Source organism: Vulpes vulpes, chromosome 7, assembly GCF_048418805.1.
Source record: "Vulpes vulpes isolate BD-2025 chromosome 7, VulVul3, whole genome shotgun sequence".
Taxonomy (NCBI): Eukaryota; Metazoa; Chordata; class Mammalia; order Carnivora; family Canidae; genus Vulpes; species Vulpes vulpes.
Genome location: NC_132786.1, coordinates 48857945 through 48870330, shown reverse-complemented (window position 1 = coordinate 48870330; position 12386 = coordinate 48857945). Strand labels below are relative to the sequence as shown.

The window sequence follows — 12386 nt, the reverse complement described above, 5'->3', positions numbered from 1 at the left end:
TGCTTGTGAACTAGTTTTTAAGTGTATTTAGTATTTGACAGCACAAGCAGGTGATGCAGCTGGCAGAGGGAGAGGGAGAAGCAGACTCCCCGCTGGGTAGGGACCCCCCCCCCCGCCCCGCCTCCCCCCGTGGAGCTGGGTCCCAGGACCCTGGGATCAGGATCTTGACCCGAGCCTGACCCCCTGAGCCACCCAGGCGTCCTGGCGCCCTTTCAGGGGACGAGGGGCTTCCTGAGAGCCAGCCCACCCAGGAAACCACCCCACCCCGCATTTTAACCCATTCAGAATACAGCGTTCGTTTCAGGCAGGCCTTTAAGGTAGAAATGCAAAATTACGAACGCTTCCATCACACTAATGTTGAATTTCTACAAGGCAAAAGGACAGAGGTTTGTGGGCTATCTAGAGGCAAGTTTTATTTATTTATTCATGAGAGACACAGGAGAGAGAGGCAGAGACACAGGCAGAGGGAGAAGCAGGCTCCATGCAGGGAGCCCGACGTGGGACTCGATCCAAGGTCTCCGCGATCACACCCCGGGCTGAAGGTGGCGCTAAACCACTGAGCCACCAGGGTTTAGAGGCAAGTTTTAAAAAGTAAAAATAGATAATAGAGTCAGTATCTTGACACTGGAAATGAGCGGCTCATAGAGATTGGGACTCAGCCTTCCCTTTGTTGCATGGGCAAATTAATGCCATTATAGTTCAGTGGGTGCACTTCAGTCTGCTCCAAAACGCAGGTCACCTTTCCAAATGAACAGCCTTAAATGTACACCCATTAGCAGTTTTTTTTTTTTTTAACATCTCTAGAATTTAAGCGGCATAGACAAGAAGTAGTGTAAAGCTTATATGCCCATGTGTAACATAATAAAAGCTTAATAGACATTCCACCACTTTCAAGTTTTATTTATAGGATGCATCCTGTACACTTTTTTTTTTTAATTATTTATTTATGATAGTCACAGAGAGAGAGAGAGAGAGGCAGAGACACAGGCGGAGGGAGAAGCAGGCTCCATGCACCGGGAGCCCGACATGGGATTCGATCCCAGGTCTCCAGGATCGCGCCCTGGGCCAAAGGCAGGCGCCAAACCGCTGCACCACCCGGGGATCCTCTCCTGTACACTTTTTTAGGCTGCATAGTTTGCATAGGAATTGATAGTTTACAGGGAATGAGAGATGTTCAGTGCTGTGCATGAAATAACAGTACAATGATTGGTTAGGGGAAAGAAATCAAAGATTCAAAACAAGGCATAAAAAGAAAAAACAAAAGGAAAATTGTATAGACTCTGTTGTTAACAATGTAAATAATTTGGGATTCCTGGAGAGACAGGCAGATGGCCTGGGCCCAGGGAGCAGCTGCATCCCTGTTTTCTTGGTGACCTTGGGTAGTCATTGCATTAATAGGCTCAGGTTTCTCTTTAGGGTTGTTCTGAGTTCTGTGGTCAAATGAACTCTGAAGTTCAAGAAGTTCCACAGAAATACAGAGGCTTTTCAAGGAGATAAGATGAGAAGAACAGAGGAGAAAAAAGTTGGAGAAATACTATAGAAGTAGGTGGTGGTTGAGGGCATGGCATCCATTTTATAGTAATTCCTCCCCCTGCACTCCCCCCCCCCACTGCATCCCTGCATTTTGAAGCTCTGTCATCAGCTACACTTTGAAGTGAGTAGTAATGCTATCTGCGAAAGGATATGGTGTTATATGAAGAGAGAACTTAGTCCTTTCATTTTGCAAATCATTTCAAATCATTTTCTTAGGTTGGAAAGACTCCCTCCTCCCCTCCCCCCCCCCCCCCACAAAAGGGTGAATTTTCCCGGAGCAAGAGATTACTGTTCGTTAGAAACAAAACAAATAGGCATGAGTCTGATTAGTGAATTTAGTTTTCCGGTTGCTTACAAGACAGAGGAGGAGCGGAAAGCAAGGAACCATTGTATCCAGGCATCCAGTTGTAAAAGTCACTTTTGGAGATAGCAGTTGCTCCAAGAGCTGGGAATTTTCTGTCTTTATAAAGGAGAAGCAAATCTCCAGAAATGTCTTGAATTGGAAGAGTATGCTTGCGTCCGGTCACAATGTAATCTTTTGTGGTAAGCATGAATTTATAGAGTAAAAACATGTTCTTTGTTTGGCTCACTAATTATTGATTCTTTCAGCAAACAGAGTGACGGGCATCTCTATGTGACAGGCATTCTTTTAGGTGCTGCTGATAAAAAAAAATAGTGTAAAAATCATCTCAATAAAAAGCTGAGGGCTGGAAAGAGATCTATATAATACAAAATGCTGCAGGAGGTACAAAGAAGCAGCTCAGTGTTTTCCAGTAGCAGGTGATAACACTAATAGCGGTGAGGAAGAGCAATCTGATGGACCCAGCACTGATTATGCGGACTTTACATGCTTTTATCTAAGCTGGGTCTCACAACTGTAGGAAAACATTGACAGTATTGTCACTGTTTTTACAGATGTGTGTATTGGGTCCAGGAAAGGAAACAACTTGCTTGGAGCGCACAACCAGTCAGGGCAGAGCAGGATTCTAATCTATCTTTATTTATTTTTTTAAAAGATTTTATCTATTTATTTATTTGAGAGTGAGTGAGAGATCACAAGCAGAGGGAGTGGCAGAGGGAGAGGGAAAAGCAGATTCCCCACTGATGTGGGCTTGATCCTAGGACCCTGGGATCTTGACCTGAGTCAAAGGCAGATGCTTACCCCACTGAGCCACCCAGGTGTCCCAATCTTTGTTATTCTTATGCAGATTATTATGAAGGAAGTTTAAAATTGTCTCTCAGTGAGAAGCAGATTAATTCATATGCTAGTGTGTATTTCTTAATGCTCAAAGAAGCTTATTTGATGTAATTGTTGTCTTTTTTATCAATTTATGTTTATTTTGAGTTATTGAGTCACATGGAAATGATGAATAATTGATAGTTTTTTTGAAGCAACTGAAAAAGGCCAAAGGTAAAGCAAGTTGTTAGCATACAAGCTTGTCCTGTATTCTTTTCTCTTAGTGCCTTTATCCTCAGAACCGCTTGATGGTATTTAAGATAAACGAGCAGTAAGGAGGGAAAAAATTATATAATTCTGTTATTCTCGCATATAAGACATATGTATGGAAGAAAGATTCTTGCTAACCTCTGCAGTAATGAACTTGTTTTTTCAAATTCCATTTTTCGTAAAGTATTATTGGTACATAACTCAGGGCAGAATTTATTCCTATATTAATATTTTTAAAAATTCCATTTATTTATTTATTTTTATTTATTTTTAAACATTCTTTTTTAAAGATATTTATTTATTTATTTATTTATTTATTTATTTATTTATTTATTTATTTATGGTAGACAGAGAGAGAGAGAGAGAGAGAGGCAGAGACACAGGAGGAGGGAGAAGCAGGCTCCATGCCAGGAGCCCAACGTGGGACTCCATCCCAGGACTCCAGGATCGCGCCCTGGCCCAAAGGCAGGCGCTAAACTGCTGAGCCACACAGGGATCCCTAAAACTCCATTTATATTTAGAAATACAAGTGTAAATTAGGCACTGTTTTACTTGATAACGCAGCAAATTTTTTTTAATGAATGTTACTGTGGTATCCCTGTTAGAAATATTGAAGGTTGACTTTCTTTTTCTCCAAATCACTACCATATCTTCAATTAATACAAAATTTGAGTTATTTGTATGGGAAAATATGATTTCTGTAAAAGAATAAGAGGTGTTTACTGTTAAATATTAGGAAGCTACTATGACTAAGAGGGAGGTAAATGTTTTAAGAGGTTCACTGGAAGGGCATTTTAATGATTAACACCATTAACACTAGCTTTTATACACCAGTCAGGTTTAGTACCTTATTTAAAGTTTAGAGATTTCTTCTGTGTTAGTTTTCCATTAATTTTAATATATATATACATTTTTTGTAAAATTTTATCCATTTATTCACAAGAGACACAGAGAGAGAGCCAGAGACATAGGCTGAGGGAGAAGCAGGCTCCCTGCGGGGAGGGAGCCTGATGCAGGACTCGATCCCAGGACCCTGGGATCACGACCTGAGCCGAAGGCAGATGCTCAACCATTGAGCAACCCAGGCATCCTTATTTGTAAACTGCCTACACACCAGGCTACAAACCAAACAGTGGTGCCAAACTAAAATGAATCATTGTTTGTGTGTTTCAGTCATTTCTTCTGTTCATTCACGTGTTTAGTGATTAGAGAGAATTTAATATATTTCAGAATTAATGTGGAATTATCCATTTTTTCCCAGAAGACTGGTTGCTTTTGTAATCACAAGGGCACCTGGTCAAAGGACAAGTGGGATCTGAAATCCAGCTCATGTTTCATTTGCCTGGGAGTGGAGCTGTGTCTGCCAAGTTTTGAGCAAATTTTATTAGTCTGCTAAGTCACAAAAAAAGTTGTGTGTGTTTTTCCATTTTGCATAAAGGGGCATGCAGGTTAATGGCAACCTTGTTCTGAGAAAAATAAAAATGGTAAGCTCCCAGGCCTCAGTTTCTTGAGGATACACAGAGTGTGTGTATGCAGAGTGTGTGTGTATGTGTGTGGGGGGTGCATGCACACATGTGTTTAGGGGGACATGGAAGAGAGGAACAACTTTATGCAAAAGGATGTTTTAAAAGTTTTAATGAATAAATTACTACATTAGAGATATTTTTCATAGTTTATTTTATTTTTCAGAAGAGGACTGTCAGAAGGACCTGGAAGGCAAAGTTTGGCTGCAAAAGGCAAAGATCCTTTACCTACACATTTTACAAGAAATGTGCAGAAAGCCATTGACAAATATACCTGGTAAGTATTAACGTGTTAAATGGTTCTGATCTCAAAATCAAAACATGCCCGTAATGAAGAGAGGAAGCAGAATCAGTGATTGGTCATGCATTTCTAAGAGTTTTTTTTTTTTTTTTAAAGCAGTTTTCAGTTTTAGTGTAATGAAATGTTACACTGCATAAATGTTTTCAAATAAATTTTAAAATCAACTCAGAGCAGTACAACCACTTCTAGTTTAATTCCTTCCCAAGAAATGTTCTTTCTGTTGCTTGCATTGGTCTCTGCAGTGAGTCTGGGTCATCGTTTCGATCCAGTGGAAGCCCCACACCGGCAGGTGCCCACAGCTCTTGGCCTGGGTCTGGGACACAGAGTTCTACTACCGGCTTATCAACGGAGAGGAGCTCAATTTACTCTTGGAGAGATGATGTATGTTTCAGAATCTTTTGTATAATTCCATGATTACAATTTATAATGAAGAATTTCCTTTCTTACTTTTCAATACTCTCTTTACTGATTTTGAAAGCACTACCTATTTGTTACACATACACACATACATCCATAGAAGCGTATTTACATGTCACGTGGGAACACTTAAAAATATAGAATACGTAAGGGAAAATAAAAATCACTCATAATCTCATAGCCCAGAGTCTTAGCCGTTGATAATTTTGTTCTTTCCCCACCTCCCATCCCTTCCCCCTCTACATGTTGTACACGATCTCTTGTATTATATCCGTGACAGGAAATTGGGGACTGACTTTGACAATTAGGAACTTAAATACGAGAAAAAACGTGGAGAGGTAAAAATTGTACAAAATCACCGTGATGAAGTGATATCCCCCCAATACTCTAAATCAGATCTTTTACTTTCACCTCTCACCCTAGGAGAAGAAGGTTAACTTTAACCTTTTTTTTTGTTCTCTTCGGGAGTGGGATTCTTAGCTGTGGGAGTGAGTGTCCAGCTCAGACTTTTGTTGGGAGCTCTACTAACCACAGTCTCCTGCCCCTGTGCCCCCTCAACTGTCCCTGAGAATAGGGTCCCAGCCTTTCGTGAAGCCCACGTGGCTGCGCAAGAGCCTCCACTACATCACCTTGGATGCTCTGACTCCTGCTCTTTTTTTGATGTTCCGATTTCCTTTGCCATCTTTAAAGCAGTTCACCACTTGGAAGGCACCTGTAGGTCCACTTCTTCGGGTCTGGGGTGTGTGTGTAATAGCTGGGCTTCTCACACCCGCGGGGAAACACTGGACAGAGTCAGCTCCAAATCACTCAGGCCTTTTTAAACAAGGTGGGACCAGCTCAGCTGTGACAAGCAGCCCCCACCTTCACCCCCATGCATCTGCAAATGGGAAGAAGGCTGAGGACCATTGCTTCATGCCATCCAAATTCTGAGATCCTTTCTATACACGTTTTTATGCAATTATCCAGAGAGATTCTTGCGACTTCCATTTATAGAATTGAAACAACTTCAGGCCCTACAATTGCTTTTCATTTAAAAACTTTAACTTACTTTTTTGGTGGGTAATATTTACAAAAAGCAACAAAAGCCAAAAGAAAGAAAATTGAAAGTAAGCCCAGTCCCCTCCCGGGAGGCAAATATTATTAGTTGTTACCCTCTTGGCATTTTAAAAGAGATCATTCAACTCACCTGCTGTCTGGGAATCTAGTTTATTATCAATTTAAGCGAAGACGCAAAAAAATATTGAATATCATTCCATGAAATTCAATTCAGTTTGACCATCTTGAATCAGGTATATCACACTGAATGTGTGCTTTGTTGCTCTGAGTTGTGGATTAGATTTCAGGTTCACACACCCCTAAAAGAAATTATAGTCAAGGTTCTTCATTAAAAGAAGGTAAATGGCCCTTCACATAAAAGTAATTTTCCATTTCAGTGGTACCATCATCAGAAGAAAAACTAGCTGGTATTTTGCAGATGTGCTTAGGTGTGTGACACCCAACCATACGAGGGACATGTGTCTATGTACACATGTGTACATACATACTTATAGATATGTAAATATGTGTAGTGTGTATGAGTCCATTTATGTCTGTCAATATGTGTACCTTTACCTATATTTACATCTCTGTAAAATCTCAAATAGGCCTCATAACTCGTGTGGTAGAAATGGTCTCTATTTAACAATTAAAGAAGCTGAGTCTCACAGTGGGATATAATTTATCAGAAGAGTAGAAATTGGGCCACTGGTATGTCTGACCACAAAGTCCACATTCTTGTTATCATGTCATACTTCTTCCTATATAATGGGCATTTTAAATTTTACAAGCATTACGGATTATGAAGGCCGGATTTCTACAACTTTTAGTCTTATAACTAAATGTGCATTTCTTGTTTTAGGAGTTTGACAAAGCCAATGCACAGAAAGTACAGCAGTTATTCTGGGAGGTGGAGGAAATGTTATTTGAAGGGAAAGTCAGCCCTCAGACTCAGAATCTAGTGGCCGAATGCAGTGAGTGGGCAAGAAGATCCCTCCATCTGAGGTAGGGAAGTTGTTTATGGTAATTCTCTGAGATGGGTTTCAGAACCACTCACTGATGTTTTCACTGAAACCAATTGCCCCATCAGAACATGTATCCAGAACATGTCTTTGGTGATAAAGCATATCCTTTGTTTTTTTTTTATTTATTATTATTTTTTTTAGCATATCCTTTGAAATGGTGCTGGAGGGAGGAACAGAGTAATTATTTGCCAAATGCTTGGAAAGATGAATCTTACTGACTAAGATTCCTTATGTAGGAAAAATCACTTTTTTTTAATCCCTCTGGTATTTTATTTTATTTCATTTTTATTTTTATTTTTTAATTGATTTTTTTTTAGTAGGCTCCACCCCGCAGTGAGAAGCCCAGTGCAGGGCTTAAATTCATGATCCTGAGATCAAGACCTGAGCCGAAATCAAGAGTTGGATGCTTAACTGATCCAGGCTCCCCAGGATCATTTATTTTTTTGATATCAAAGATGGAGAATATAGATTGGGTCTGAAGGAAAGCTTTTCTTCTCTCAGTATTCAGCCAAACTCACTTAGGAGAGAAAAAAAATCCATCTCTGTTATCAGAAGTTCCTTTATATTAATTATATTTAGGGAGAATAGATTAGAGCACTTATACAAATGCAGATGAATTTTCTGGTTACCTCAACTAGGTAACTTAAAAAAAATGTTGACTAAGTAGTCTTTCAATTTTTCTACTCAGTCCTTTATAAGCCCTCTGTCTTGAAGAGTATAATATGTCCAACCGATATTAATTGTGGGTGCTTATTTTTCTAGGTGTAGGGCACTTAGTGAAAAGCCAGGAGCTCAGAGCAGCTCCTGTCACTCTTACATAGTTAAGATAATAGTGAAGGAAGGAGGGTGGAAAAAGAAAACACTGCAGGGAATATAAGCCAGGTGTATATATTTATATAGTTTTATTCATTATGTAGATATTAGTTAACATTTATAGAGAGCTCCTACGTGCCCAGCATTACCCTAGCTGTCTGTTCCTTATCACTTCATATATGTGTCTTCAAAATATTATTTTATCTGACTTTCAACATTGCAAAGCATTTTTCCTTTTTCTAATAAATTAGAGTTCCTTTTATTCTTCCTTTTTATTTTTGTTTTTTTACCTTGCAGAGTATTAGGAAGACAGCTCATCGTGCCAACTGATGAAGGGTTCCAACATTTCCAGGGCAGCGAGCCTCGTTCTGCACTCCACAAACCCTTCTTAGATGCCTATGGACACAACCACAACAGCAGAGAGTAGGTTCCTATAGGTTATTTTTAAAAGTATTTTGAATTTCATTTTAGTTTTCCTTTTTTCATGTCTGTAGCCATGAGCCTTGGCTCCACTGATCTGGAAGCTTAGATTTCAGGGACTGGCAGGTACAGAGCATTTTTTTCCCAGGATGTTTCTGATTCTAAATTGATGGTGATGATGATAATGGTGGAGAGAGTGTGTAACGAGGGAGTTAACTCTTGAAATTCTGTTTCAAAGACTCTGAAAGGTGGGTTAGATACAAAATCAAAACCTGACCTCTTGTCATGGATCCTAAGTTCCAATGCAATAGCAAAAGAAATAAAGCTCTATCATATTTTCTTTTGTTCATCAACAGATTTTGATAAATCCCTCTATGCCAGTCACACATATTTGGGACTATGCCATGACATCATCTTATTACAGCAGAAGGGATGCAAACTCACATAGTAACTTAAACTTAAGAGACCCTTAGAATTTTTAATGATGCCTGTGTAAAAATATTGCTTTTAAGAATATGATTTTAACAAATGTAATAAACAATGATTTTTTTGTTTGGGATTCTGTACTTTATGGATTTTAAAGACTTGCCAAAATCACACAAGCTTTATATTCTTGATATTTTACAAACTCTCACAGAGGATCTGCTTTTCCCTATAGGTTGTGCATCTCTGGCTCTCAAATACTCCCAGAGGCATGCTCAGCCTCATCCCGGCCAGGCTCTGATGGCACAGGGGTTGCAGACCTAACAGCATGTTCACCCCTGGAAGAAGAGGTTTATGGCGTGGATGGAAAGATTGAGGAATATTTTGCTTTTGACAGAAAAGAAGAGTAAATAGAATTTATTTGACATTAACTTGGTGTAATAATATTAATTTACTTGACATTTATTTGGATTATATGCTCATTTATTGTTTTGTGTATTTTTTACTTATCCCCCTAATTTTCCATTCTTTTGAGAGTATTATACTCCCAAAAGATTTTAGATTCCTAGCAGGATATGTCTATGCTGCATCAGGGCTTCCTCTCCACCCTTTTTTTTTTTTTTTTGAGAATATAGCACAGCTAGTAAACAAGAATTATGTTCAGCATGTTGGTGAAAGCGGACAGAGCTACTAGTGACCTTCATTTCCTGAGGACTCCAGGCTGCCCAGAGGGGTAAAAGGGAAGGCCCAGACTCTGCACTAAATACAGAGACTTAAATTCATTATTAAATAAAAGCTACAAATATTGAATAATAAAAATTGGCACATTAAAAAGTAACAACGTGCTGTTTAAAAAAGAATGTTATGTTTGCATATGTAGAATGTACATGTGCATGCATACTAGATAGAGATGAATAGGTTTATAACACTATTTTAACTTTAACCATTGGTACTTTTAGTAACCACAATGGGTTTTTTTCTTAGAGATGATGAATGTCTTGAGCAAAAGTCAGCTCACCATCATAGGATGTGGCGTAAACACGGACTCCCTCCCGTGTCTCCTCATGACTGTATCAAAGATGCAGTGGCCGCAGAAGTGTTTGATCACGTCTGGACAAATATGGTAGAAATATTGGAAGAACTGATTAGAAAAAATTGGGAAGTGACTCTCACAGGTACTTATATGTAGTAGTTGGCTCTAATGAAAAGAAAAAAAGACCCTTGCTGCTCAGCCATGTGCCCTCACCCAGCTTGGCCACACCTAGGATATGATTCAGTGAGAAGGGAAGCAGGTTTTCTCCCCTTAGTCATGAATGATCTTTAATCCCTTCAAAAGGGATGTTATTATTTTTTAAGAATATATATGCACTTTGGAACAATAACAGAAATACACAAGAAAGAAGCTTAAAGTTACTTTAAAAAAATCTCTGATAATAGGAGAACTTCTCTAATAATGGGAAATTGCTTTTTAATTGTTTATGACATTATTTGTAAAGCAAAATAGAAACATAGATAATTTAATAATCATTTCATTTAGCCTTACAAAAGGTTCTCTAAACTACTTGAAATTTAGATCATAGAAATGTCAGCGGTGGACGTTAATGGCTAATGTTATAGAATCAGTTTATTTTATAAATAAATGATTTTATTTATTTATTTATAAATAAAATAAACTGATTATAAAATGTTCTCTAAACTACTTGAAGAAACAGATGATAGAAATGTCAGGCGGTGGACTTTAATGGCTAATGTTATAGCATCAGTTTGTACAAAAGGGTACTACTCATGTTAATTTAAATATATCCTTTTTCCAACCAAAGGGATTAGTTGGGATATTATAAAATACCAAGAATTTTTCTTGCTCCAGTGTATAGTCCCTGCTTTTCTACCTACTACTGGAATGATAAGCCTGTGTGTGTGTGTGTGTGTGTGTGTGTGTGTATGTGTATGTGTGTGTGTGGAAAATGTCACGTCAGTCAATTGCTCTGTGGGGTCTCTGCTCTACAGCAGGATTCGGTGGCCATAGCAGATTCATGGTAACTAAAAAACAGAGGTTCTCTCCGAACAGTGAATTTTAAGTACATATATTTAATAATATGTTTCCTAATAATCTTGATTTGGTATTGTTGACACAGAAGGAAAGAAACAGAAAGAAAAACTGAAAGTAGCTGAGAATAAATCTCCACTTCTACATATTTCTCGTATTAACACTGATGCACCAAGTGTTCCCCCATCCAGAAGCTCTGAAGCTCGCAGCCTATCCCTGGCTTCTCATCTCAATCCACCTCAGGTAGGTGTTTTTCTACTAGTCTCTCTCTTTCCTTCAATATTTTTTTTTATCTCTGATTTGTCAGAGTGCCATCCAGTGTTTGGTTCTGTTTGTCAATTAGACTAAAATTTAAAAATAATATTTTCAAGGAGTATAATAGCATAACCATATTCTTTTTTTAAAAAAAGATTTTATTTATTCATGAGACACACAGAGAGAAAGAGAGGCAGAGACACAGGCGGAGGGAGAAGCAGGCTCCATGCAGGGAGCCTGACGTGGGACTCAATCCCGGGTCTCCAAGGATCACACCCTGGGCTGAAGGTGGCACTAAATCGCCGAGCCACCCGGGCTGCCCACCATATTCTTTAATAGAGTAGGACACTCAGATTTGAGACTGTCACCCCGCTTTGAGCTGTAGAATTTTTTCCATATTTTTAAAGAGGAAAAAACTGCTTTTCCTCAACATTTCTAACCAACTTGAAAGTTACAGATGTTTTCCTGTCTTCCCACCAAAATAATAATAAAAAAAAAAGTCAATGAGAATATGTTGGGTTCATTCAACATTTATTGAGTTTGCATGAAGTGTACTGTAGTAGATGTTTTGAGGAGACCTGTAGATGAGCAAAGCATGGTCCTCAATCCAGTAAAAGGAAAAGCATAGTATAAATCACATGCAATACATTGTGTGAGTCATGTGCAAAACGAGGCCTCAGGAGAATAAAGGAGAGAATGATTCATCCTGACTGGAGCTCAAGTCTTGATCTTTTAGGTTGGAGGTGAAATTGAGCCAAATCACAAAGAAGTGAATGGTTTTGCATGGGTAGGAAGTCTGTGTGGGTCATTTCAGGCCAAGCAGAGGCATGTTTGGAGAATAGTGTGTGGGTGGGATGGGATCAGAGGTGAGGATGCTGGGACCAGCAGGGGAATTGTACCAAGAACAGGGCATTGAGAGTCCTGGACCGTTGCGGGAATTATGTTGGACATGCTGTTTAATTTTTCGAAAGTTCAGTTTCCTTTATCTAGGGAATGATGTCCAAGTATTGTTGTGAGGATGAAATCACATAAATAGGTGAGAGCTCCTAACGCAGCACCTGGCACATGTTAGGTACTCAGTACGTTTTTCTCAAATTGCTTCCTTAGTTAAAGGTTAGGTGGAGGATGAGGCCAGAAATTCTGGCTG

At 39.0% G+C, this 12386-nt stretch overlaps 1 protein-coding gene across 4 annotated transcripts in view; it reads left to right on the top strand.

Moving 5' to 3' along the window:
- The window catches only part of FAM149A (family with sequence similarity 149 member A), a 52415-nt gene that overhangs the window by 28877 nt on the left and 11152 nt on the right, over nucleotides 1–12386 (top strand). For 3 of the 4 annotated variants that reach the window (XM_026018258.2, XM_072763703.1, XM_026018257.2), the window contains exons 2-8: nucleotides 4670–4780; nucleotides 5047–5185; nucleotides 7119–7261; nucleotides 8392–8517; nucleotides 9173–9343; nucleotides 9922–10112; nucleotides 11073–11227. In XM_026018258.2, the coding sequence (XP_025874043.2) occupies nucleotides 4670–4780; nucleotides 5047–5185; nucleotides 7119–7261; nucleotides 8392–8517; nucleotides 9173–9343; nucleotides 9922–10112; nucleotides 11073–11227 (1036 nt within the window). Of the gene's footprint in view, nucleotides 1–1890; nucleotides 2077–4669; nucleotides 4781–5046; nucleotides 5186–7118; nucleotides 7262–8391; nucleotides 8518–9172; nucleotides 9344–9921; nucleotides 10113–11072; nucleotides 11228–12386 lie in introns of those variants that run through there. The other variant, XM_072763704.1, reaches the window with a different exon arrangement.